This window comes from Uranotaenia lowii, chromosome 2 (genome assembly GCF_029784155.1).
Source record: "Uranotaenia lowii strain MFRU-FL chromosome 2, ASM2978415v1, whole genome shotgun sequence".
Taxonomy (NCBI): Eukaryota; Metazoa; Arthropoda; class Insecta; order Diptera; family Culicidae; genus Uranotaenia; species Uranotaenia lowii.
Window position 1 is genome coordinate 190,596,175 of NC_073692.1, and position 27,685 is coordinate 190,623,859.

Sequence of the window (27,685 nt, forward strand, 5' to 3'; positions counted from 1 at the left end):
TACCTTTTTTCAATTCACCTGGCAAAATAGTAAATAATACCGTTTTCCCATTCTCTGATTTAAAAGGTAAATGCTATTTGGTTTGGTTGGTTTCTTCAATAAAAATTAAAACAAAATTCATTCAAATATTTATATTTATTTGAAATAAATAGGGACTATTCATTATTTTTATTTTTTAATGTATCACCGTGTTTAAAAAAAAATATTGAAGTAAATCCTTTTTCGCCAGGCTCGTGGCAATTCAGCTTCACGTTCTTCCGCGCCATAATGGCGACTAATCCAGTCAGATCCGGCTTTTCCGGAATGATATCTGGAGGATGACGTGAAATATACCTCGAAGCTGGGCCGATCTGAAACAAAAGCATAGTATTATGACGAGAACCAGTACAACTAAATGATATCCAAGAAAAAACTTACCATTCTGTTCCGATTTTCTCATATTGACACGAAACATAACTTCCCTTCTGAACGACAAAACAGCTTAACATCAATAAACGGATTCGTCAAATAGTTACTTTTGTTCGAGATGAATTGTACCGTTTAGTTTAGCTCAATCCAGGTCAATTTCACCTCGCTACGAGGTAAGATTTACCTTTTTTGGATTCATTTTGGATTTTCTCGGTGAATTGTACCTTTTTTCCAACCTCGATTCAGGTAAATTTTACCTTGCTGTGAGGTGAGTTTCACCTCGAAGAGGTAGAAGTTACCTTTTCGGCTTTCACGAGCGTTCACCTTTGCTAACTCGGTAAATTTTACCTTTTTATTATTTTCCGTGTACTAAATAGGAGAAATTTTGTGCGTAGTTAAGATTAGGACGATGCACACCAACTCAATTTCTCTCTTGCTGAATGGCATGATGAGAGAAATCGAGATGGTGTGCTCCGCTCGCGTCCTTTACGTGGTTTCTCCTACTCAGAGCAACCTTTGCTGGCGAATATAGCGTTGGGCGAAGTATCGAAGCCCGCAATCGCTGCAGAAGCATACGATGTGGGATTCAAGACCTATCGATTGAATATGGCAAGTTCAATTAAACTCCCGGGAAAAATGGCAATTTGACGTCATATATACGATAGTCTTGATTAGTGATTGCTGGATGTGGCTAGCAAGCCAAATAGACACACAGACATCGTCAGAACTCGTCGGGAAGATTCGATAGGTACCTATAAAGGTAAATATATCTAAGACCCGTAATTAATGATCTCCCAAATCGACCGATAGCTATACCTTTCTGTAAGAAATACAACACGGTTTTGTTGTATTTGTTGTATGTTGTATTCACTCTTGTTCAGGGTTTTATATTCCTTCAAAATTAATGTTACTGCTTTTTTTTATTTTTCAACAAAGGCACATGTAGCAATTTAGTGTTCGGTCATTACGAAAAGTTAAAAATGTGTATCCATTTCTCTCTCTACAAGTCTGATTGACTTTGTAGGAAAAAAAGAAGAGAAATCGCCCATAATTGAATTACCTCATCCCGAAACTTGAGCAAAACAAATAAAATAAAATGCATAAAATGTGGTGCAAGCAATCATTTGCTACTGATCAATTTTCGAATGGAAACAAACCAACCAAAACGCACACAGATACATTTCCGGAAGTGAGCAGCAAGAGGTCCTGTTAAAAACTTCGGTGGAAAGGGGTGACAAGACAGAGTCAGAACCCGCAAAATTGCTCCACCAACTGTTTGGAAAAACATTTCCAACATAAAACAGACATCATGGGGGTGGACAGACGGACCGTTTCGTGTTTTCCGATGAGGAAAAACTTTAACATACAACTGACACCCGACACTTGACCAGACCAGACCAGACCGCTTGCATGTCTCCATGTCTCCGTTGTGTGGTGGTTCAGCTTCCTTTTTTATGACCACTGACTGTTAACTTTTCTCACTTCAGGATGATGATACAAATAGACGGTGACGGGAAACACTCGGAACCCCCAGAGTCGAGGGTAGTGAAACATGTGAAAATTGGTTCTACAGATTGACTTTTTTGTACTGTTCTGGGGAAACTAGAGAACTAGAGAGAAGTATTTGGTTGAATGCTCACTAACGTTGTTTTACCGGGAAGTATCGAAGCCAAATGTGTGTTAAATGGAACTGTATCAATAGACTGAGTCGATTTGGGGTCTTTTTTGAATTTCTCAAACCCTGGGGTCTAAAAAACTTCGTCTTGATCAAAAACTCATCCATGATTTTTTGCAGAACTTTTAAGTAACATTTACATGAGTCAATTTGAACTTTTAGGTTTGTATGGGAAAATTGAATGTTTTGTACTGAAAAATCAACATCATTTTTGTTTCTGCAGCAGAACCGAGCCAGCTGATGGTTGTCAATTTATAAGTTTCCTAAAGGAAATTTCCTGCTAAACAAGTTATTAGCTGTTAAACAAGGGTATGTGTTTTCGAATTGATACACAATAAATTCTATTTATTGACATCACTGCTGGAGCCTCGCGAAATACTGCATGAAAAGTAGTCATGCAATACTTCACTAGGCACCCACACACAAGTGATGTCAATAGAATTTATTGTTTTTCAATGCGAAAAGACATACCCATGTTTAACAGCTAATAACTTTTTTGTCTAAGAAGTTACGATCTACAACAAAGTAGTTTAACGGAAAATTTCCTTTAGAAAATTTATAAATTTGCACAAAAACCATCAGCTGGCTCGGTTTCGCAGAAGAAACAAAAATGATGTTGATTTTTCAGTACAAATTATTCAATTTCCAAACCTAAAAGTTCAAATTAACGCATGCAATCGTTACTTAAAAATTCTGCAAAAATCATAGACGAGTGTTGGACCAAGGCGAAGCTTTTTAGACCCCAGGGTTTGAGAAATTCAAAAATGACCCCAAATCGACACAGCCTAACTGTATCAAAAACCTTACCTCAAAGTTGAATCGAAACGGAGTTCTGATGTTTTCGAAATCTTCTTTGAGTGTAAGTTTGTTTTTGAATGTGATACAGATTACGACGTTAAACCAAAATTGACACTCAACAATTAACAAGCATTATTCTTGGTTCTGTTCCATTTTAGCAAATTTAATCAGCTAGTCATTTTAAGCCATCAGCCAACAAATTGTATGTTTGTTTAAAACTGCTCAAAATTTTCAAAAACGCATATCAATACTAAGTGTAGCGCTATGGTTTGAAATAAATACAAGATGTAGTATGCGATTTTTTTTCAAAGGCTGTGAGAGTTGAAATCTCTTCAAAATCAGAAGCAAACATTATAGTGCAGTTGAGTTTTTTACGGAGACGTTGAACAACTGTCGGTCAAGATTACAGTTTTGTGTTCTAGTCTTGCATAGCATCCTTGTCTTCTAAGCCAACGGTAATGAGATCGAATCCCGGTCGTGAATTAATATGGCACACATAGTATGCTGAAAGTTGGCGGTTTTAGCTTTAGTGAAATGTATCTTTTCCTAAAGCCGAAAACAAAGATTTCTGCTAATGAACTGGAAGCACTTGAAATGATTGACTTTACGTGATTTAAGTTAAACTTATAAGTGAGTATAGTTTTGGTGTTTATGTTATAGTCATATTGTTATATAATTTAGACTGATTTGAAAACAAGACATATTCACTTAGGTCTCACAAATGTAGACCTGTAAAGAAAATATTATCAGGATGAATTTCGAAAACCATAGACAACAAAAATCTTGGATAATATCTCAGCCAACATGAAATCGTAAAAAAAATCATCGAAAAACTCGTATATAAATGCAACTATAATCGGGATCGTAAAAGTGTACACTAAACATTCGACAATTTTTCATTTCATTTTGGTTTATTAATAGCGTAAGATTTTACATCTTTTTTATGCTACATCGCGTGTTATGTGTATCATTATATGCAACATTATCTTTCATTGCACTATTTTTAACAAAATTTTCACTAATATTAAAATTAACCAATCAATGTTTCTTAAATTCTTATTAGATTTTAAGTGACTGGGTAAGGAATTCCAATATACAACACCTCTAACAAAAAAATGAAGATCCATATGCTGCCGTTGTGTAAGAGGGAATCAAATAATTACTAACTCGCGAGCTTCGAAAAGGCTGCAGCTTTGAATAGAGATATTTTGGGCTTTTTGTCGTTATTATTTGTTTAAAAATTATACATGATCGAGCTTTAATAAAATCGTAAAAAGAGTATCCTAGAACTTTATGTTGCAGATGTGATACCCGATCATAGCGCGAAAGATTAAATAGAAATAAACCCTAAACTTACAGCTTTTTCAACAAGTTCAATATGATCATTTAAAAGTTTTAAAGATGGATTTTCTGTGGCGCTACCTCGCGTAATGAAAAGAGCACTCGGTTTAGAGGCATTCAAAGTTAGGAAATGAGCTGAAGCCCACATTTGCAGTGATTCTAAATCGGTATTTATTAGATGAATCATGTCGTGAATATGCCTGTCCTTACAAGAAGCGTAAAGCAGTATTTTGTCAGCAAAAATATGGATTGAACAATATTTAATAACGTTGGGAAGATCATTTATGTATAGGCTAAATAAGATAGGTCCAAGAACAGAGCTTTGAGGCACCCCGGACCTAACTAGTAAAGATCTTGATAACTTATTGTTACATAAGACTGCTTGTTGTCGGTTCTCTAGGTAGGAAAATATCAATTTAACAGCTGATGGTAGAAAATTAAAATTTCTATTAAGTTTATCACACAATTTTTTATGAGAAATGGGGTTAAATGCTTTTGTGCAATCAAGAAGAACAAGTATAACATTACTGCCTTCATCAATTGATTTTCCAATATCATCACATATCTTAATCATTGCTGTTTTTGTGCTGTGACCAGATCGATAGCCAGAATGATTTTCATTGATAAGATTGTTATTTTCTAAATAAAGCACGCGTTGGGAAACGTTGATGTGCGAATTATTACATTAAAAGGTGAGCAATGTTTTCAAAAGAAGAGGCAGTAAATATTAAATAAACTTTATTGGGAGCTCATCCAGACCGATTGCGTTTAATGTGACTTCATAAACAGCATTAATCACTTCATATTCTTCAAAATAGGTAAAAGCAAAACCGTTTTCATGATGTGTATAAAAAGAACGAGCATAAGTAGTATCTGTTGTGAAACAACTATGGAGAATGGAATTGATGTCGTTTGCCGCATAATTTTTTTCAACAATAGTGTTCCTCGAAGTAATTCCACTTCGTTTCAATCTGTTCCAAAAATCATTGGGGGTCGATTCTATTCTCAAGAATTGATTATTCAAAAATTCACGTTTTGCAGAAGTTACTTTGTTGTTTGCAATGTTTCTCAATCTTTTAAAAACCACATGTTCTTCAGTCATTCTTGTTAGCTTCCATCTCTTGTACGCGCGATCCCTATCAATAAGGGCTCTCTAAACTAACGATTTAAACCAAGCGTTGAAACAATTATCTTTCTGTTTAAAACGATCCAATGGAACGCAATTGTTATGTAATGATTTTATGTTGACGTTGAGGGAATCTACAAGGCTGTTGGGATCAAAATTTGAATAAAATAATTTCCAATCTATGGTGTCAAAATAATCGAGAATCGAATTGGAATCTATTTTTCTGTAATTTATAAAATGAGTATATCCGTTGGCAGGTTCAATATTAATGTCAAGTGAAGCATATATCATGTCATGATTCGAAACAAATGGTACGTTTATTTGTCCAAATCCATATCGAATATTCATCGTAGAATATGTTGAAACCAAATGAAAAACGACGAGTTACGATATGTTGAATGAAGTTGTGTATTTAGTACGACCGATGTCAAATGAAATCTAATAATAATTGGATAAGATCATAAGTCGCATTTTATTCGTACAGGAGAGTGGGATATCACGGGCCACTTTTTTTTGTTGCATAACTTTTTGATTATAAATGATAAAATGAGAAAGATAAATGTTATGATTTTCTACATGATACGTTACATTTGTCAATTTTAATTTTTTTTTAAATTTCGCGAATTCTGACAGTTTTAAAACCTATGTTTGATTTTGTGAAAATGGTGGGAAATGGTAGGCCCCCAAATCCAAATGACGAATAACATGCAAAGTTTATGAGTTAACCCAAAACTGTAATTTCAGAATTCATTAATTATTTAATTCATATTATTATTTAAACCAATTTCAAGTGAGGAAATGAATAAGAGAGTTGTGTACTTAGCACTTGGCTAGTGAACATTTTGGCAAATTTCCTTATAAACGATATATATGTATTTCATAAAATTTACAGAATATTTTTCAAAACTCCTAATTTGTTATAAGAAAAATTTACAGGAATGAATAAGGTGTTTCAAGTTAAAAATGTATATAAAAATACCCAACACATGTGTGGCCAAATATACCCCGGGGGCCGTTCAAATATTACGTAACGCAATTTTCGGTCATTTTCAACCCCCCCCACCCCCCCTACGTAACACATTCGTCTCAGATTTTCTATCTTAAATCCATAAAGCGTAACAAACTCTTACACCACCTCCCCCCCCCCCCCCCCCCTAAACGCGTTACGTAATATTTGAATGGCCCCCCGCGTTATTGTCGGATTCTCCAAAAGAACCTTCCGGAACACTTCGGTTTGTTTCAGACACTCGCTTCTGTTTCCGCCAAAATCCGCAAATATACTGACTTTTGAGTTTTGGCCGTTTTTTCTATTCCCTCACTTTTTTTGTTGGTCAACTCTGAAAAAAGTGAGGGAATAGAAAAAAAAACGGTCAAAACTCAAAAGTCAGTCTATTTGCGGATTTTGGCGGAAACAGGCGCGAGTGTCTGAAACAACCCGAAGTGTTCCGGAAGGTTCTTTTGGAGAATCCGACAGTTATGAGGCCCATGATTTCCACCGATGCAATTCGTGGATGCATGTTTTATTATGTAAGTAAATTTTACTAAGCTAGTTAAATGAAAGAAGAGGCGTACACAAGCTAACACCGTATGGAAATATCTCGCGTAAGCTTTTATTACGTCGTATCGTCATTATCGTCATCTTAAAAATTGCACAGAAAATTGCTGCAAAAGTTATCAAACCATATTTAAAATTTGTTTTTCCCATATAGAATAGGTTGTCCAGGCTACAAACATTCTAAATGGAAAGAAATTGCGACTAGTTTATGTCAGTTTTTGTATTTTTTCGTAATAAAACTGATTGTTTACATTTTGTTTCATACGACGTAATGAAAGCTCACGCGAGATATCTATATGTTTCCGCAGAGCGACGAAAATGACAGTTGGGTTGAGATTTTTATTTCAACACAATTCGAGATATTCAGAGTGGCCCACGTTTCCCCATGGCTCACGATAGTGTACTCTCCCCTACATAAATTATTTCCGTATCAAAATCGTAGTAGACTTCAGAAAGGGACGATTAAATGTCGTTTAGCTTAAATTATGTGACGGCGTTTGATAAAATGATTCAAATAATGTGTTGTTTCGTTTTTTCGTTTTCGTCGTGACTCGCGGTTGTTAATTAACATTTATATGGCGGTGAATCGATGATTCGCACCGATTGGCGAATCATTTTCATCCGAGAAGATCTATCTGTCAAGGAAATGAAAGTGGAAAAACGGGAAAGCGAAAAAGATGAGCTCCTGGAAACCATCACTTATGATTGTCTGGCCAATAATCTTCTTTTTCATTTATTCACAGTTCCGGTTCCGGTTCATCATTGAATTCCGCTAGAGTAAACAGAAGAATGGGTTGAGAACACACCTCTAGGAAAGGTATCTTCCATCCTGGTTGAAGATGAATTTTAACTATATCTACTATCTGATATTAAATTTTGAATTTATATAAAGAATCTTATTTCAATCACATTTAAACACATATCATGTTGATTAGAGTGGTTCGCAAAATCGTGTTTTGGCTCGAATCGTACAAGACCACATTATACCTCGCAGAAAGTGTCGCTTAAACAACTGATCGAATGTTGATTTGCTTCATATCACACAAAAGTACAACACATGAGTGCTACTTGACTCTGCGAAGTAGTTCCACCTCCCCGTGCTGCAGAGTGGGAACTTTTCTGCTTTATTGCAGATGTAAGGCCGAGAGAACTACAGGTGAATTCAGAACCGACTTCAGAGATACACTGAAAGCGAGGGCGGACTCTCTGAAAAACAGTTTGGTTTCCGTAGAGGTCGCAGCACTGTAGATGCTATCCGCTCGGTCATCAAAGTAGCGGACAGAGCCAGATTAACCAAGAGGAGAGGGCTCCGCTTTTGCGCGGTGGTCACTCTGGATATGAAGAACGCCTTTAACAATGTCAGTTGGGCAGCGATTGCGTTGTCGCTCATCCAAATGAGGATCCCGGCATATCTGTATAGGCTTGTGGAAAGTTATTTCCACAATCGCCAACTGCAGTATATGATCGGCGAGGGTTTGCGAACACAAGAGGTTTTGGCGGGTGTTTCACAGGGGTCAATACTTGGCCCGGTTCTGTGGAACATCACTTACGACGAACTCCTACGAACGAGCCTTCCATCGGGAGCTGAACTCGTAGGATTTGCGGATGATGTAGTCCTCTTGGCGAGAGGCTCCTCAACAGCGGAGGTTGAGCTACTGGCCACGGTAGCTATCCAGGCAGTGGAAAGCTGGATGCACTCCAAGTGCCTGCGTCTAGCCCACCACAAAACCGAGATGGTGCTTATCACCAACCTGATCTCACTTCAAACAGGCACCATTGCCGTTGAACCGTGCAATATCGTGTTCAAACGCGCAATCAAGTACCTAGGGGAGATGACAGGCTCAGCTTTACGAGCCATGTCGACTACGTGTGCAAGAGAACGACAATGGCCACGGCCGCACAAACACGGATGATGCCGAACTCCTCGGCAATCCGAAGTAGTAAAAGGAGGATCCTGGCTAGTGTGACCACATCAATCTTGCGGTATGGAACAGCGGCCTGGAGGCAGGCCCTGGGAAGAAACTGTAACCTGCAGCGACTTAGCAGCGTTCAGCGGCTGATTAACCTGCGGGTTATCAGCAAATTCCGGATCATGTGTCGTCCGAAGCCGCCTGTGTAGTAGCGGGATGGGCATGACATCTCGGTTTTGCTTGGGGAGGATGTCTACTGCAACGACAACAAAGACACGCCCAACGTACGAGATCTCGCCAATGAGGACTCGATGTCCAACTGGCAGCAGCTGTGGTACAGCTCAACGAGAGGAAGGTGTACCGATCGTTTGATCCCGCACATCGGGAGCTGGATCGGAAGAAGGCACGGTGAAGTGAACTTTTATATGACGCAATTCCTGACTGGTTATGGATGCTTCATGAAGTACCACTACCGGTTTGGACATGTTGCTTCGCCCTATTGCCCAGATCGTGGGAATGTAGAGGAAACACCCGAACATGTGGTGATTTTCTGTCCGAGATATGCGGCTGTACGTACTTCCATATTTGCCGCCTGTGGGCCCGACACGACAGCAGACAAGCGTGGTATAGAGGATGTGTGCTGATTCCAACACTTGGCATGCGGTCAGCGATGACCACATCGACGGGGAGCTGTCGAGTAGAGTGCGTCCGATCCTACGGTTTGAAGCTACAAAGATAAGGCAACACCTTCGGCGTAGCAGATGCCGTGGGTGCGCCGCGTTCGTGCTTAGGATGCTCCACCTTCGGGGAGTATCCGAGTAGGGCGGTTCCCAACGACAGAAGCTGCGGGGATAAGACTATACCTTCTTCGCAGTGGAAATCGTTGGGAAAGGGTTATTCCACGTTCGGAGAATACCCGCGGGTAGAGTGGCTCCCGACGCCGGGTGAGCCATCCGAGTCGGAGTAGGATGACGTCTTCGTCGGTAATCATCCAAGTCGTTGCGTTTAGTCCCGCGCGTGTGCAGTGACAAGATAAGCTGCTCTCAATCTGGCACACGACGGGTAAGGTGGCGAACTCGTTAATGAGTATTGCCTTGGAGCGCACTAGCGCGAATAGACCTCCCACTATTGAAGTATAGTGTGCTAAATAGTTCGAGGTCGGAACCAGGTCTGCAGCCCCAGGTGGAGTTTTGGGAGTAGGGGGTATACACGGAGTATATCATGAGTCTTACCATTGTACCCATGGACCCAGAGTAGCAAACTGGGGGGACGCGGTGGCTCGCCGTGCCTTGGAATACAATCCGTAAACCAGGATTTAACACCTGTGGCTACCAACTAAAAAAAAAGTGCTACTTAAGTTGAAAATCGATGTTCAAATTTCTGAACACCTCGCATAAACGCTAATCCATCGTGGTATTGCTACAAGTCGTACGTAAATTTCACGTAACCAAAAGCTGTCAATAAATTCATTTGCGTAGAAATAGTTGAAAAAGACGGTGGTAGAAGCTGCTCGTCGGCATTCAAGCGACGGGAGCGGAAAAAAAACGTACGGTAAGCGAAAACAAAATAGCGCCTACTTATCGATCTATTTTCATAGATTGCGCTCCACCAATCGGCCAATCAAATCCCCTAGCCCTGGATAATCCAGGACCATCTAAAACTTGTCAAAGGGGCCGTGAACACCACGTGAGTAACTAGATTCCTTGAAACTGTAACCGTTTTCTGACCGGAAATAATTCCCCCGTCAGGGCCTCTATCGTTCACCGTTTTGGCTCGAGGTCTGACCCCCCAGGAGACTCTCAGTAGCAGAAACGGTAGCTAGAAATTCCGAAAGGTGTGCTTTGCTAGCTATCACAGCTCTTTGGCGCTGATGACATCGCGTAAACGAGGAATCTTTTCGTTCCCTCCACGAGCAATTTGTTGTCCAACGTCGATTATCGGAGTGGCGAGTAACACAAAGCTGTCGGAGTTGCATCCAGACACAAGAAGATACGAGTGTTACGGTCGCTGTGCGATTTTCCGGGGGGTACCCAGCCGGAGATCAGTCGTGCAGGTTTTCCCGGATTCAACCAAAATGTATTTCACGGAGTACAGCAGGAATGAGGCATCGTGCTCACCTATTAGTATGTGTATCTGGCGCTTACAAGGTGTCATGTTTCTTGACCAGATAGTAGCAGAGGATAGGAAGGGCCCGGTTCTTATCATGCTGGATCATGATGTGTCCCCTGGATCGCACCGAAATCGGAGCAGTTCGTCGCTGTGAACGTTTAATGGCTACAGAGCATCGTGTGTTCATGATATAGAGTTCAAAATGTGTCAAAATTTCCTCTCTTTTGAACACGAATGAACTTGCTCTTACCACAGTAAGAGATTTATTTAAAACTTTCAGAATTAACGAAAAGAAACCTCTTCTAGAATATATGTAAATGAATGAAAAATTTAATCAAAGTTTCCCCAGGTTTTTTATTCATCGTTTTTGTAAAGTTTGAAAACATTAAAAAAAGTTCAAAAAGTTGATCTTTCACTCTGTTCTAAGCAAATCATTTCTTAAGCTTGATTTCCATAAACAGAAAATCGACTCAATCATCGTTTGTTGATTTTATTTTATAATATTTCAATCGCTAAAGTGCTCAGTCATCGCACTCTTTCGCTTGGATGCAGTCAAATAGTCATTCACTCAATCAGACATCGCTCTGGGGGTAGCAAATATTCAATAGAAACAGAACCCAATTGAAATAGACCAGAAATAGAGCAAAACGGAAAGTGTCGTTTGCTTGATAATAAAATCACGCACTTACCTCCACACTGATGCCGAGAACCGGGAACGCTTTGAGCGATGGATTCTCCTTGGGAGTGTACCGGAAAAACTCCCGCTTGCCCTTGTACCACTTGACCGAGTAGAGGGCAGCCCCCTCCATGTCGTAGTGACAAATCAAATTTGCATTATCGCCGCGTCGGATGGCCGCCGGAACGCTCACCCGGACATCCTTCAGTGTGATCACGAACTCTGTTTGAGGAGAAGATAGAGAGAGGGAAAACATCAGAACTCTATATAATCTCTATCGAATGGCGGCGCAGGCATCTGGAAAGTGTCAACACGCGTCGGAATGGATATTTATCACTACCTACTCCGTTTGATATTTCCTTTTTCGAGAAAATGACCCGACGACGATTTTATGGCGATGCTAATGATGATTTTATCGTCGGCTATCGCAGTTTTAAGGTTGCAGTCGGATTGATGATGATGATGATTATGGTTGAACTGGTATTTTAGAATATTCATATTCAATCGAAAATGGTTTGAGGGGTATGCTAAGGCTATGATCATTTAGTATCCGGGCAGTTACAAACGTGTGTATTTTAAAAACTATTCATTTGATCGAAAAACTTTCTATGTAGGAAATGAAGATGTTAATATGACATTTAAACTAAAAATATTAAAAAAAATATTTATCAATGATTTTAAAAAATACTCTAACTTTTTCATAAAATCTCTTTTTTATCTTTGCACACTTTTTTCAGTCATGTATTGATTTTTTTTTTACCACAGAACCAAAACCTTTGCAAAATCATGATATTTTACACAAACTCACCTGGAAAAAGCAATTGGAATCAGGTTGGAAGCTTTTCATGAGTTGGTATCTCGAAAAATTTGATCTCTTAAATCCGGGTTTGACATAATTTTTTTTGTCCATCAGAACACATCTGTCACATTGCGTAAAAACCGGTTGCACATGTTGCAATCTAAGAAACTGTTCACTATTAGTTATTTACTAGGTGTCTACTAGTCGGAAAACACTATTTGACTGACGGAAATGGATTAATTGCATTATTTAAGGGGTCTGCATTCAGTTATCTCCAATAACAATAGACTTTTAACCATATTTAAGATCAAGGGTTTCATTCCGATGCTTAATTTGAACTTCGTGTGGATTCTAGAGTGGCTCTTTATACTTCTTTACCATTCGATCCAAAAAAAAATCAGAAAAAAATCGACAGTTTATGAGTTTTCAAGTCGAAAATGAAGAGTTTCTGAGGCGCAAAATGCGCAAAAGGCGCAAATTTGTGCAAAATTATTTTTACCATGTCTTTTTGCATCGTGAATATCTAAAACATTCATTAACTTAAAAATCTGGCAAAAATAGGCAAGATAGTCCTTTTCATAACCAACACAATGCTGCTAAAGTTTTGCATATCCGAGCTCTAATAACGTAGCTATCACCGAAATAAAGTGCCCGGATACTAAATGATCATAGCCTTATTGCAAATAAGAATCTTTTTGAAATGCACACTACGAGCATCATTTGAAGAGTTGGATATTTTAGAAGATGAAGAATGTTACATTCTTTGATGTCCATCATTGAAGTTGTGGAGTATCTTCTTTTGTACTAATGTTTAATATCCATCTCAAAAATCATATTATGAGAACAACTATGCTAGATCAAAATCTTGCTCTCAATCTAATCAGATATCAATACATGACAGGGTGTGTCAAATTCACATTTTTTTCGAATTTCAAAACGTTTGTATAGACTGTTCCGATAATTATATATATGCACTATAGAATAATCCTCATTTAAAAAAACGTGTAGTGTTAAGCCAAATTTTAAGCTGCGTGTTGTTGTTTACATCCAAATGAAGTTTTGTCGTTTTTCGCAAAGGAATCTGAAGATCCGTGGCCTTACTACTGAGCGAAAAAAAAAACGGATTGTGCACAAATGGGGTACTGTGAGTAGGCTTACCAGACGTCCTACTTTGGTAGAACATGTCCTACTTTTTCGACCCTTGTCCTACCTTCCTACTTTAGACCAAAAATGTCCTACTTTTTTTTATTGTTAGGACCATTATCTTGTTTATCGATTTTTTTACTTTGCGTTTTTCATAATTTCGACCCATTTTTTACGAAATCCTTAATGGCGCTTTTCATTTCAATGCAAAACTAAATATTTCATCCAAAGTAAGGGATTTTTCTTTTACCGTGTCATAAAAACCCTGGTTTTGTTTATGTTTTGGAATGATTAATTTTTGGTGGTAATTAAACGCTTTGCAGTAAAAAAGTGAAAGTTTAAAAAACGATTAATAAATAGGATCAAGAATCGTTGAGAACTATGTTTTTGAATCATCTGTCGTCAGGTAATTTTAAAATACGTTTTCACTTTCAACGTTCGAACAATGGTGTTTTTATTTTCAGGATGAGATTCTTCTAAAGCTAACCTTGAATTGGTCTAACAACGAAAACTCAGGTATGTCATTTGTATTATCCATGCAAAATAAAAATGGCGAAATGCATACAAGAAGCCAATTATTTAAGTTAAATTTTATACATCCACTGTTGCATTGACTGATGTCGAAGTTCATTGTAAAAAAATATATATTTTTCATAAAATCATCATGTGAATTTCAAAATTTTAAGCTGATTTTAAAGCATATGTATATTTCTAAAAAAATAGCCGAGAAATAGATTGAAAAAAAAATGATTTTGATATGTGTTATGAGGAAATTTATAACAATCGACGTATATGAATTACACATATTACATATGAAGAGTTGCTAGAAAAAACCGGCTCTTAAGAGAAACGTGCTCCAGAACAAGAATTACTTCCTTTCAATATCATCTTATCTTATAAAAATTTTGTGTTAAAACAAAAAAAATAGAGAGTCCTTCTTTTCGTCCTACTTCTGTTTGAAAAACGTTCTTCTTTTTCATAGTATTTTGAGCAAAATGTCCAACTTTCCGAAATTTTATTCTGGCAAGCCTAACTGTAAGTGGTCTTTCGATCAGAATACTAGCTAAGGAAAAAGTATGGAGAACAGTCTACTTTCGCAGATTCTCCGAGACGCGGTAGAAAATCTGGCCCAAAAAAATGGTGCCTTTACCATTTCGACCACACTTGATGCTGATAAGGTAGATGAAAAACCCGTACTTCAAGTACTGTTCGGGTAACACCACTTCAAGCTTTATAAAAGCTTGATATAAGCATTAACAGGAAGTTTTAGTGCTACAGTCTTAATGCTTGTTAATTTTATATAGTAGCTCTATATGTGCATATCGTGCTATCATTAGTGCTATTTTTTTTTATTGCTTCTATGCATTAATAATGCTTATATAAAACTAAAAAGCATTATGAATGTTGAAATAATGCTAACTTGCATTAGAAATGTTGATTTAATGCTGATTAAGGGTTATGGCACTGATAAGCTGATATAACTTCCCCAGCGTAGGAGAAAAATATTCATCGGGCGCTCTTGGCGCCAACTAACTCATCATTCCCTAAGCTTCGTTTCCCGATCAAGTAATGATACCAATAGCTAAATTTCGATTTTTTCGTGAATCATTCAATTTTCATTTGACAATTGGAAAATAGTTTTTATGAAGAGTTGAGTAACTCAGTTAGTTTAAATTTTTGCTTCAATGTATAGGATCAATTCCATTCTTATTGAAAAAGAGTGTATGATCTTTTGAGAATTTTATCCAAAGGAGAAATTTGAAGAAATTTCAGATCAACTCAAAAGAATGTTCTCTAATAAAATGCCAAGAATAAATCGTTCACTAGAAAATCCTTTTTTAAAGAACATTTTCGCTTTGGAAGTTTTTAAATCTATAACTTCTATTCATTTGCTAAAATTAATTCTTAAAACTGTTAAACTTGAATTCAATTATATTATGAAATTATTTTTGACATTTTAATATCCTATTAGTTCGAATAGTTTTTATTTAAATATGAAGGATTGATTTTCATATGTAGGCACGTTTTAAATTTTGTTCCTCAAATTTCAAAGCTCAATGAATCTAATACATTTCAACCATCGGTACCTTTTTTCACTGGGAGGAAACAAAACAAAAATTGAACACCATAGCAACTTATACTTTTGCACGCAGAAAAATTGAAGCAGGCTAAAAATGCTTGATAGATAATGAAATTTCTATATATTTTTCTACGTGTCATTAGAACACGTGGAGCAATGGTCCGAAAATCAATCAAAACAAACACTCAGGATGCGTTTCCTGTTGGAAACATTCCGATTGTATAATGGGATAGCGCCTCTCGCTACTGCTTCGCCTGGCTGGTATGCAATCTCGATCAGCGCTCCTATCAGCTATGCAAACCGAGTCGCATCATTCAGAATCATCGGTTCAGCAAACATCGCATATCGGAGATGAGTGAGATACAAACTGATCCATTCTGAATGTAGCTCACTCAGTATCTGCCTGAATTATATGAAATTCAAAATTATTTTTTGCAGGACGAGAAAAATCAAACAGTTGTGCGGGACACCATAAATTCTCAGTAGTTTTAACGTGACGTACGACATTTTAATAAGAGAACTTGTAAAAATTGAAAAACACGGCGAAAGTGAACATCTTTCCCTCACAAACACAACTGCAATTTGATTTTGATCATACTGATGTTAAAAAACGTTATAACAACAAATAAATTTATTAATTTGCTTTATATCAAATCAAACAAAATACGCTAATGATCGGCTTCATGTATCATTCACTCACTGCCTGATCCATTCACTCCTGATCGAAGACCAACAAGATTCGCCATATGCATTGCGCATTGGTGATATTCCAATTTGATGATGGTGCTGCACTGTTTTGACAGCAAGCATCGTGCGAGGTGATCTGTATTTTAGCGATGAATTGAACGATCGATGATCGGGTAGGTCCAGTAGCAATCAATAACGAAACCCGACCGCTGTACGTTCAGGTGCGAAGTGCAATCAGAAACATTCATTGAAAATGAGTGATATTCAGAACACTGACGTGGAGTAATTTTTTAAAGCTAGCGCTCCATCACAACCAGTAAATAAATCACTTACTAAACAGTAAAGACACGAACCTTTGGTTGATAGAAATGTGTTGATAGTTAAATCAGTTTATCAGTGGTTATGGCTCAATGCTTATGGTTACTTGGGTAGTTTGCTTTATATGTCCACTTTACTTTAAAAATCCGGGCATGTCCGATTAATTTCGGGGGATCTGCATGCCCCACAATATTCTCTTATTTATGTATTGAATAATGAAAAGGAGTTTCCAGCAAATCAAGCATTATGTTCTGATAAGGAAGTATTCTCTCGTCATTTATAAAAATTAATAACTGTTTTTACGGGGGATAGATTAATTATTTCTTAGATTTGTCAAAATTCTAAAAAATACAGAAATTATCAGTTTTTGAAAGAAAATTTGCTGATATTTTATAAAATGAAAAAAGTTAAGAAAAATATCTAAAATCCTTTTAAATTGCAAGTTTTCTCGGGCTTTGTGAGAATAAAATTAATAAAACCAGGCAATCTGGAATGCTCACTTCATAAGCATAAGTATAAATATGCAAAATAAATGTTAGTTTTTTAGAAATAGGCTTTGCTGTGGTGATGACGGGTCTGTTTTTCTCAGCAGCAAAATTAAAAATAGAGAAAATTTTCAAAAATTAATTGAAGTGAATCGAATTGTGTGGACCTGAATTTTTCGGATTGGATAACGTACCTGCATTGAAATGGAATATGGCCGGAAGAGCTTTCCGGAGAAGCTTAATTCAAAATCATGGCAGACTCGGCAGCAGTTGATCGCTTACAAGTTTCCTCTGGATGTATCCCAGTCCAATTTGGCGCAGTGATGGTCGTTTTAAGGTGAGATCTGTCCATTTAATTTAGGTTCATTTCTGAGAAGTGTTGAATACGTTTGTTAGTTTAAACTGCATCAATTTTCCTTATTCATCAATCCTATCTGCCAGGTAGGATTTTCCGAAAAAACGGATAACCTTTCCCTTTCCAGTCTGAAACAGCATCTTTATATGTAAGGTAGTATGAGTTCTCTGCACCTGAAAAGTTCATTTAGCTGTGCAGACTATCTCTACATATGATTACATTGACTTGCCAAGGTGTGCATTGTGGTACCACACTTTTTTTTTTGTTTCGATTATAGTCGTTTTAACATCTTCATGTCATTCGCGACTTATATCAACGATGAAGTTGGCGGACAAGTCATTGAAAAACTTATCCGGTACAACTGTGATCGATGTTTACTCTTGGGCTCGAACTCACGGACTCGGCTCAGAAAGCAACTGACTTGCCAACTGAGCTATATCCCAAGCCCCTTGTGGTACCACACTGATTCTCAATAACAACACTTGAAATGAGTATTGAATCCAGGTACTCATTTTGGCATCTTGTGTTTCGCTTGGTTATTAGTTGTACCTCGCGTATCAGCCAATGCTAGATGTGTGTAGTCACCCTATGCCATGTTATGCTATATGCAAAATTAATGATAGTTTTTCGATCATTATTGAAATTTGCGTTGATTTATACTGTACGTACACCCTTTGGGTTTAAAAAAAAAAATAAAGTAACTGTAGCTGATTAAATAGAATCACTCGGCAAATCTGAGTTCCACTATTAAATTTTTATTGCAATTTGAATTCAAGATTTAAAATTCTAATTGAAACATTTTTAACCCAAATTTCATACTTTTGATTCTGATGTACTTTTTTTTTTAAATTATCCACTACTGAAGAAAATACCCTGAATCCAGTATATCATTTTATAAATGACCATTCTCAAATTATTATTATCATAAATACGCTTGTTCGGACGTCGGAATGGAAACACCAAATTTTAACAGCAATAAGCTTTAAAGCTAAAATATAATTGAGTTCATTATTGTAATTATTAGTTCAATAGAATGATCATTAACTAAGCCTACGTTTTAGTGTCCACAGTCTGTCAATCGGTAGTATAAACTGGCTTCAAAATTCCTGGGCAATGCTTGCGAGCTAAGTATGATATAGATTTGAGGTTAGGTGTATATCGAGCAAATTCTATTTGTAACTTACAAAGGTCTGATTTTGGTGGTATTTTGATTCCTGGGTGATATTTTCAACACTGCGAATAATGGTAATTCGCAATCCTACGCTCGCTTCGACTGGCTACAATTTCAATGCTGGTAAACGGATCAGTCACGCCGGTTCTGGGTTTGCCTGCACCTAAGTATTTTGATCAGGTATCATAATGTTAGCAGTTAGCTCGTGTTTAAATGATGCTACTAACCGTTCTAAGGTAATCCCTATACGAATTTATCCTCACTAAAAAAGAACCTTACGACTTTTATCTAATCCGGACTTATAATCAACTCAACTAATTCTCAAGCTGCTACACAACAGTTCCACGTTCCTTCTACTCCGCGTGACAGACTTTTGTTATTGTAGGTTGTCGAGACCGAACGGCTTGGCGGCCATCTTATCCTGTCTTTTCTTTTGTTGTACATGGTTCTAAATTACCGCAGCGCTCCTTACTCACTGAAATACGTCTATAAACTGACCTCTCTAACTTTTCTTCACCCTTGTTCAACCTCTCCTACTTTTTCCTTCTCACACACGCTACCTATAGAATCTGAAACTCTACACACTCTCTCTGTTCTCTTTTATCACTACTCAAGTACTCGGCTTGCTCTCTTAAAATGTTTCACCTGAAACGAGAAGCAATCGTTAGATGTATCCGAGGGGCTATGCAATAGTCTTTTCTGTATATTTTATATTTATATCTTACAAATATACGAATGCAGGTTATTTTACGAACGATTCAATGATATTTTTTTCTACTTAACTTTCTTTAATTATATTTATTACCTTTACTAAACCCACATCTTATTTCCTACATTCGCCTCCGCCTCTATACTCCACTTCAATAGTTGACCTAATTGAAACGCGATCTACAATTGAAGCACTGATTTAAGATTTCCCCTTTTTCTAATCGACTTTAAAAACTAACTGATATTATGCAGCAATTTATCTACTCAAACCATCACAGCATTGTTCTGTGTGACAAAATACAAAGTTTTGCATAGTAAAAATTCATAGTGTAGCTTCTTGGCCCAAACGGCCAAAAAATTTAATAAAAGATAGACGAGCTATATCGGACCAACGGGTATTAACCTACAACCAACATCGCTACAAAACTCCTTCAAAACAGATCGTCGAAAATCTAGAACATATAGCGTGTGTGATACGCCGATAAACCTTAATCATAACTATTATGTATGTAAGTAATCATTTTTCTACCAGATCATTTGAAGATTTCGCATGCATTAGTTGCATCGTTGCATCGCCTTTTAGCAAAAAATGAACAACTGTTCCAAGTTCTGCAAACTTTTGGCTTATTCTCATATTAATCTAAATTAAAACAGTATTCGGATTACAGTATCGATTGTAAAATTAAATTCCCTATTGATCCAATCCTGTTTCAGACTAAGAATTCAATTTTTGATTTTTAACAAAAACAACTCTTCCAGCTTCATAACTCAACTACTCCGATTTCATAGTTAAATCTCTGATTCAAATTAGACTCTATGTGAGAACTCTAATAAGTACAACGAACTCGTATATCAAATTCTCCTTGTTATATACCAACTCCGATCGTTAATCAGCTTAAGACACTAACTTAAACCTCAGATACTAGACACTTTCCAATGAAATTTTCATATTCCAGATTCACATATATCATCAAAATTTAGCTACAGATTCGAATTGCATTGCTTATTCAAATCTTAAGATAATGATGTCAAAAATTTAAACTTCTAACTCTAATATATTCCGAGACTAAATTTTAGTCTTAATTAAAATTGAGCATGATGTCTATCAACGGGTTCAGGTTTCCAAAAAAAAACGAACATAGTCATCATACTCGTATCGCGTCCCAATCGCACATTCTATTAAAGAATCGTGGAACACTCAGATTGTAGATTTAGCTTCCAGACTCAACCTTTACAAAACTCATACGTTCAAATTCCAGAAACCAAACCACGGAGGCATTACCGTGGAACTCAAACTTTGTTCTTACTTAAAATCAAACTCTAATTGATATTCAATATTAAGAATCTAAATTGACTAAATTGACACTCACATTTTATTTTTGCATTATGGCTTTACTTTTTATTTTTCCGAGGTCAAATATAAAACACGGATTCGCATATCGAATTCCGAATTCAGATTTAGACAAGAACTTAGGACCCGAACTGAAAATCGAACCTCGGGTTTATAAAAAAAAATCCATCTTTTAGACTTGATTTAGGCCAACCCAGCCAACCTACTTGCAAATTCTATCCTTCAACCCTTTGATTTTCAAATCCTTTCATCTTTATCTCGTTTCAGCAACCAGCTTTGGTTTTCATTATCTAATCTTTTTATATTAATATCTCTTCTGTTTCAACCTCTCTTATTTGATTCCCCTTTTCAACGTTTCATCCTTCCCGTCTCAATTTACATCTTCTCATCCTATAATCTTTTCTTCCACTTCTCTCTCGCCTCTCACCTTTTAATTTCCAGTTTCTTTCGTTAATTTTCATTTTTTTCAACCTTTTCATTTTCTCATTTCGAAATCCGGTTATTCCATGCTTCTTATTGTCGTTATCCTTTTATTTATATTTTTTTTAATAACTAGGTATTATTGTTTTTTTTTTTGTTTAATCAGTTTATTTACTCACGAATTTAAAAGGCCAAGGAATAATATTATCTGTACCGACTTAATATCTCATCTTATTAGCCTATTTTCGTCATCTCTCCTACTTAACTATTTTTTTTTTAATTCGTTTCGGTTTATCATCATTTTATTTTTCTCATCTTCTATTCTTCTTGTATTCTCATCGTAATATTTTTTCATCTACGGTCTCTCCAGCAGCTCAGCTTAAAACTTTATCTTTCCATTGTCTGATTTTTAAATTCTATCATATTTTTTTTTCGCCTTCGCACTCAACTTTGATCTTTCTTATCTAATGTTAATGTCCTCTTATTTTTTCTGTTTCAACCTTTTAAATTTAATTTTTTTTTCGTTTCATTTCCTCGTCTGAACTCACATCTTTTCTTCCACATTTCTACCCAGTCTTTTATCTTCTAAATACGATTTTTTTTGTTCTTATATTTTTATCTTTTAAAACTTTTTCTTTTTTTTTTTAACTTTTCGTTATCTCAATAACCAGCTTTTATTGTCGCGGCCTTTTCATTTATTTTGTTTTAATTTATCTGCTCATAAGCCAACCAATGTCAACCAATACTATTTATACCATCTAATATCTAATCTTATTAACCTTCTTTAGTCATCGCCCAAGCTTAACTGCTTTATCTTTAAGTCGTTTCGGTATCTTATCGTTTCACTTCTCCCATCACATTTATCATCTTCCTGTCTTCTCATATTATCATCTTATCTTCTCCTTTTCTCTCTAGCGTCTCATCTTATAACTCTTATCTTTCCACTTTCTGATTTCTTAAGTTAAGTCATCTTTTAGTCGTCCTAGCACCCAGCTTTGGCCCCTTAGGGTCCGGCGCCGATTGACCGAAGTCTAGGGCTGAGATAAAAGATCTCCACTGCAGCCCAGAACTCCCAGCTTTGATCCCTATGTTTCTATGTACTTATTTCTTCCGTTTCAAATTCTCTTATTTAATATCCCTTTCATCTTTTAATCTATTCCGTCTCAATTCATATCTTGTCATCCTGTCATCCTTTCGTACACTTTTCTCTACAACCTCTTATCAAATTTTTCATTCATTAGTTATCTGTTCTTATATTGTATTCTTTCAATCTTTTCATTTTCTCATTTTGAATTCTGGCTACTTTTCATCGTCTCAATACGCAGCTTCTTATTGTCGTGACCGTTTTGTTTATTGAATTTCTTTATTATTATTATTTGTTTTTTTTTTATCAATTTATCTGCAAAGTCAATGAATAATACTATTTATACCGTCTCAATATCTCATCTTATTATCCTTTTTTTTCATCTATTCAGCTTCTGAATCATTTTTTTTAAGTCGTTAAAGTTTTCCATCAACACTTCTAATATTCTATTCTTCGGGTCTTCTCATCTTTTCTTCCACTTTTTTCTCCAGCCTCTCATCTTATTTATCCTTCTTTTCATTCGCTCATTTTCAAATCCTGTCATCTTTTAGCTGACTGAGCGTTGATTTCTATTGTCTTATGCTTCCGTCTTTCAGCCTCTTCGGTGCAAACCTCTCTTAATTTTTTTTTTATTTATCGCTTCATTTTTCTCGTTTCAATTCGGTTACTCTTCGTCGTCTCAATACCCAGTTTCTTGTCGTGGCCCTTCTATTTATTATATTCTTCTTCTCGATTACTATTATTTTTCCTTTTCTATCAATTTATTTGTTCATGAGCTCAACAAGGTCAATGGATAATACTATATATCCCGTCTCATTATTTCATCCTTATTTATTTACAAAGTTTTTCGTCTCACGATATAACTTGATTAACATATTTCATCTATCCTCTTTTCGTCATCACTCCAACATTTTAGCTATCTTTATTTTTAGTCGTTTTACTTTCTCATCGATTTATCTTTCCCATCTCATACCTCATCTTCTATTCTTCTAGTATTCTCGTTTTTTTTTTATTTACAAGTAGTTTAACTTTAAGTAGTTTACAAGGCATTTACTCATAATTCTTGTATTCTTATCTTATCTTCTTTTCTTCTACTATTCTCTCCAGCCTCTCCTTATAAATTTCAACCATTTTCTGATTTCCAATCTGTCATTTTCTTGTCGTCTCAGCACCCAGCTTTGATTTTTATCAGCTGAAAATTTTTCTTTCACTAAGTCTTTTTTCTTGTATTGTCTTATTTCAATCTTTTCAATTTCTCTTTTGGAATACGATTATTTTTCGTCGTCTCAATACCCAGCTTCTTACTGTCGCGGCCTGTTAATTTTTTTTTTAATTATTTTTTTTTTTTTACTATGTTTTGTTTAATTCATTGGTTTAAACCATAGAACTTAAAAAACTTAACAAAATATACTATTTATACCGTCTCAATTTATACCTCGTACCCCGTACCTCTGGCCATTTGCCCCACTCAGGGGTTTGTCCCATCCATCTAATTATTTTGACTGCTCCACTCAGGGGTCTGTCCCTTAAATCAAATTATTTGGACTGCCCCTCTCAGGGATCTGTCTCACACATCTGACCATTTGGACTGCCCCACTCAGGGGTCTGTCCCAAGAATCAAACTATTTGGACTGCCCCTCTCAGGGGTTTGTCCCATTCATCCAACTATTTGGACTGCCCCTCTCAGGGGTCTGTCCCACACATCTGATTTTTTGGACTGCCCCACTCAGAGGTCTGTCCCAAAAATCTATCTGTTTGGACTGCCCCACTCAGGGGTCTGTCCCATACATCAGACCGTTCGGACTGCCCCACTCAGGGGTTTGTCCCATCCATCTAATTATTTTGACTGCCCCACTCAGGGGTCTATCTCATAAATCAAACCATTTGGACTGCCCCTCTCAGGGGTTTGTCCCATTCATCCAACTATTTGGACTGCCCCTCTCAGGGGTCTGTCCCACACATCTGATTATTTGGACTGCCCCACTCAGGGGTCTGTCCCAAGAATCAAACTATTTGGACTGCCCCTCTCAGGGGTCTGTCCCACACATCTGATTATTTGGACTGCCCCACTCAGAGGTCTGTCCCAAAAATCTATCTGTTTGGACTGCCCCTCTCAGGGGTCTGTCCCATACCTCAGACCATTCGGACTGCCCCACTCAGGGGTTTGTCCCATCCATCTAATTATTTTGACTGCCCCACTCAGGGGTCTATCTCATAAATCAAACCATTTGGACTGCCCCTCTCAGGGGTTTGTCCCATTCATCCAACTATTTGGACTGCCCCTCTCAGGGGTCTGTCCCAAGAATTAAACTATTTGGACTGCCCCTCTCAGGGGTCTGTCCCACACATCTGATTATTTGGACTGCCCCACTCAGGGGTCTGTCCCAAGAATCAAACTATTTGGACTGCCCCTCTCAGGGGTCTGTCCCACACATCTGATTATTTGGACTGCCCCACTCAGGGGTCTGTCCCAAGAATCAAACTATTTGGACTGCCCCTCTCAGGGGTCTGTCCCACACATCTGATTATTTGGACTGTCCCACTCAGAGGTCTGTCCCAAAAATCTATCTGTTTGGACTGCCCCACTCAGGGGTCTGTCCCTAAAATCATCTATTTGGACTTTAAGAGGTTTGTACCATACCAAAAAAATGCTTTCTTTCTTCTCACAGACGCGTACAACTAACGCTAACTACGGTATTTTAAAAATATCCATCCTACTCCAGGACCCTTGGAAGAAGCATTAAATTTATCATATCAATAATAAGTAACTTTTTCTAAAAAAAAATCGACAGTCTCACTGTTTAAATTCACATCAGTGTGGCCTGAATTTAACACAAACATGGACTTCCAGCTCAGATTTGAAACATTACATCGCAATCAGAACCGATTTCAGGATCAAGTCTCCAAATTTTGAATCAAACTTTAGTCACAAAATTAAAAGCCACCAATTCAAAGTGTCACTCCGACCCCATATGTTTCAATAAGATCACAATTTCATAACACAAGTATATATTAAACCCATTTCAGAATCAAGTCTCCCATTGTAGAAAAAAACTTTAGCCACAAAATTAAAAGCGTCACTCCGAACTCCAAATGTTTCAATAAGATCACAATTTCGTATCACAAGCACATATAAAACCCATTAATCATTTCAATGTTCTGACTATACACAAATCAAACTTTGCTTGCCTTAAAATGAAAACTGCAATAGTACAACGCGGAAATGTATGTGCACGTTTTCTATAATTTATTATCCTTCAATAATCCGAAGTCGATTCATATACATCAATCCTGTTAAAAAATGTTGACTTACCGGTTCCTTGAACCGACCACGCCATTGTCGAGACCGAACGGCTTGGCGGCCATCTTATCCTGTCTTTTCTTTTGTTGTACATGGTTCTAAATTACCGCAGCGCTCCTTACTCACTGAAATACGTCTATAAACTGACCTCTCTAACTTTTCTTCACCCTTGTTCAACCTCTCCTACTTTTTCCTTCTCACACACGCTACCTATAGAATCTGAAACTCTACACACTCTCTCTGTTCTCTTTTATCACTACTCAAGTACTCGGCTTGCTCTCTTAAAATGTTTCACCTGAAACGAGAAGCAATCGTTAGATGTATCCGAGGGGCTATGCAATAGTCTTTTCTGTATATTTTATATTTATATCTTACAAATATACGAATGCAGGTTATTTTACGAACGATTCAATGATATTTTTTTCTACTTAACTTTCTTTAATTATATTTATTACCTTTACTAAACCCACATCTTATTTCCTACATAGGTATCAGTTTTGATATCGTCGTAAATCACTCCTTTATATCACACATTGGTTTTGTTAGCGGTACACTGTAAACTGCGTGAACATTCTCCTTCCCGTGGATTTCCGACGAATCTGGAACGTTGTCTCTCTGTAATGTCGTCCTCTCTGGAGCCACCTTAACGTCTAGCAATGCCAATTTCACTGCTGGTTTCCAACATTCTCCATTGATTGTTTTCACATACGCCTTTCGTACTTGTCCATCAGCGGCTTTCACGATGCTCAAGATGCGTCCTCGGACCCATCCATTTCTTTTACTTTCATCTACCACCAGTACTAGATCTCCTGGCTCTAAGGGTTTCACCGGCGTGAACCATTTTGTTCTCCGGGTTATTGTGGGCAAATATTCACGAACCCATCTGTTCCAGAACATATCTACCAAATTTCGGGCTAGTTTCCAACTGTCTCTAAGAATAGTTCCTTCCGGTTCAGCCAAACTGATTGGTTGAATGATGCCACGTTCGCCGTACATCAGAAAGTGGTTAGGAGTGAGCGCTTCAGAATTCACTGTTTCTAGAGGAATGTATGTGAGAGGCCTGGAGTTGACTATCGATTCTGCTTCCATAGCTACTGTCTCCAGAACCTCGTCGCAAGGGTTTTGAGGGTGTTTCGAAATTCTTTCCATGGCCACTTTGATTGATCGGACCATCCGCTCCCATGAACCTCCCATGTGAGGAGCAGCCGGTGGATTAAAATTCCAACGTGTGTTGGAGTTTGTGAACGTTACTGCGCAAGCTTGATGGATTTGCTGTAGCTGGATCATAAGGATGTTATTCGCTCCCTGGAAATTGGTTCCATTGTCTGAGTAAATTTCTACGGGTGAACCTCTACGTGCGATGAAACGTCGAAATGCCAGAATACAAGAACTCGTTGTCAAACTGTGTGCTATCTCGAGGTGTACTGCTCGGATAGTTAAGCAGGTGAAAAGTACTACCCAACGTTTTACAAGGCTGCGACCTTGCTTGACCAACAGGGGACCGAAGTAATCCACGCCAACAAAGGAGAAAGGCTTGACGAATGGAGTAAGTCGAACTCGGGGAAGCGGGGCCATCATTGGCGGCCGTGGCTTAGCTTTCTCAACGATGCAAGTTGGACACTCTGCGCCGACCTTTCTGACCTGGGTTCGAAGTCCACTGATGAAGAACCTTTGACGCATCTCGTTGACTACAGTCTCGTTGTTTCCGTGTAAATAACGTCGATGATAGCTGTCAATAAGAAGTTTCGTGAGGCGGTGTTGTTGAGGTAGAATGATAGGATACTTAGCTTCGAATGGGGTATTAGGGGCAGCCCCAATTCTGCTGTTCATCCTTATCACTCCGTATTCGTCTAAGTAAGGTGAAAGCTTGTACAACGGACTTGACTTCGCCATTGCAGTTTGAATATTAGATTCTCGGCTCTGCTCGAGTGCAGCATATTCGTCTGGATACGCATCCACCTGCGCCTGGCGCCATAGAAGATTTTCTGCTGCTTCATACTCTCCCGAAGTGAGCGGCCCAGATCTGAACGTTTTGCGGAATCTATTTACGGTTCGAATAACATATGCTGCTCGGCGAAGTAAAGGTCTCCACATGGAAAAAGCGTCGAGATTTATTACAGGATCTGCTGCTGTTGCTCCGTGATACAAAAACATTGCCCTAAATTCTTCTTCCGTATGAATTGGT

The 27,685-nt window shown here is 37.5% G+C and overlaps 1 protein-coding gene across 6 annotated transcripts in view; it reads right to left on the reverse strand.

Moving 5' to 3' along the window:
• Positions 1–27,685, reverse strand: part of LOC129745866 (uncharacterized) — a 125,514-nt gene that overhangs the window by 26,832 nt on the left and 70,997 nt on the right. For all 6 annotated transcript variants that reach the window (XM_055739236.1, XM_055739235.1, XM_055739233.1 and 3 more), the window contains one exon: positions 11,612–11,820. In XM_055739236.1, coding sequence (XP_055595211.1) covers positions 11,612–11,820 — 209 coding nt within the window. The remainder of the gene's footprint in view (positions 1–11,611; positions 11,821–27,685) is intronic.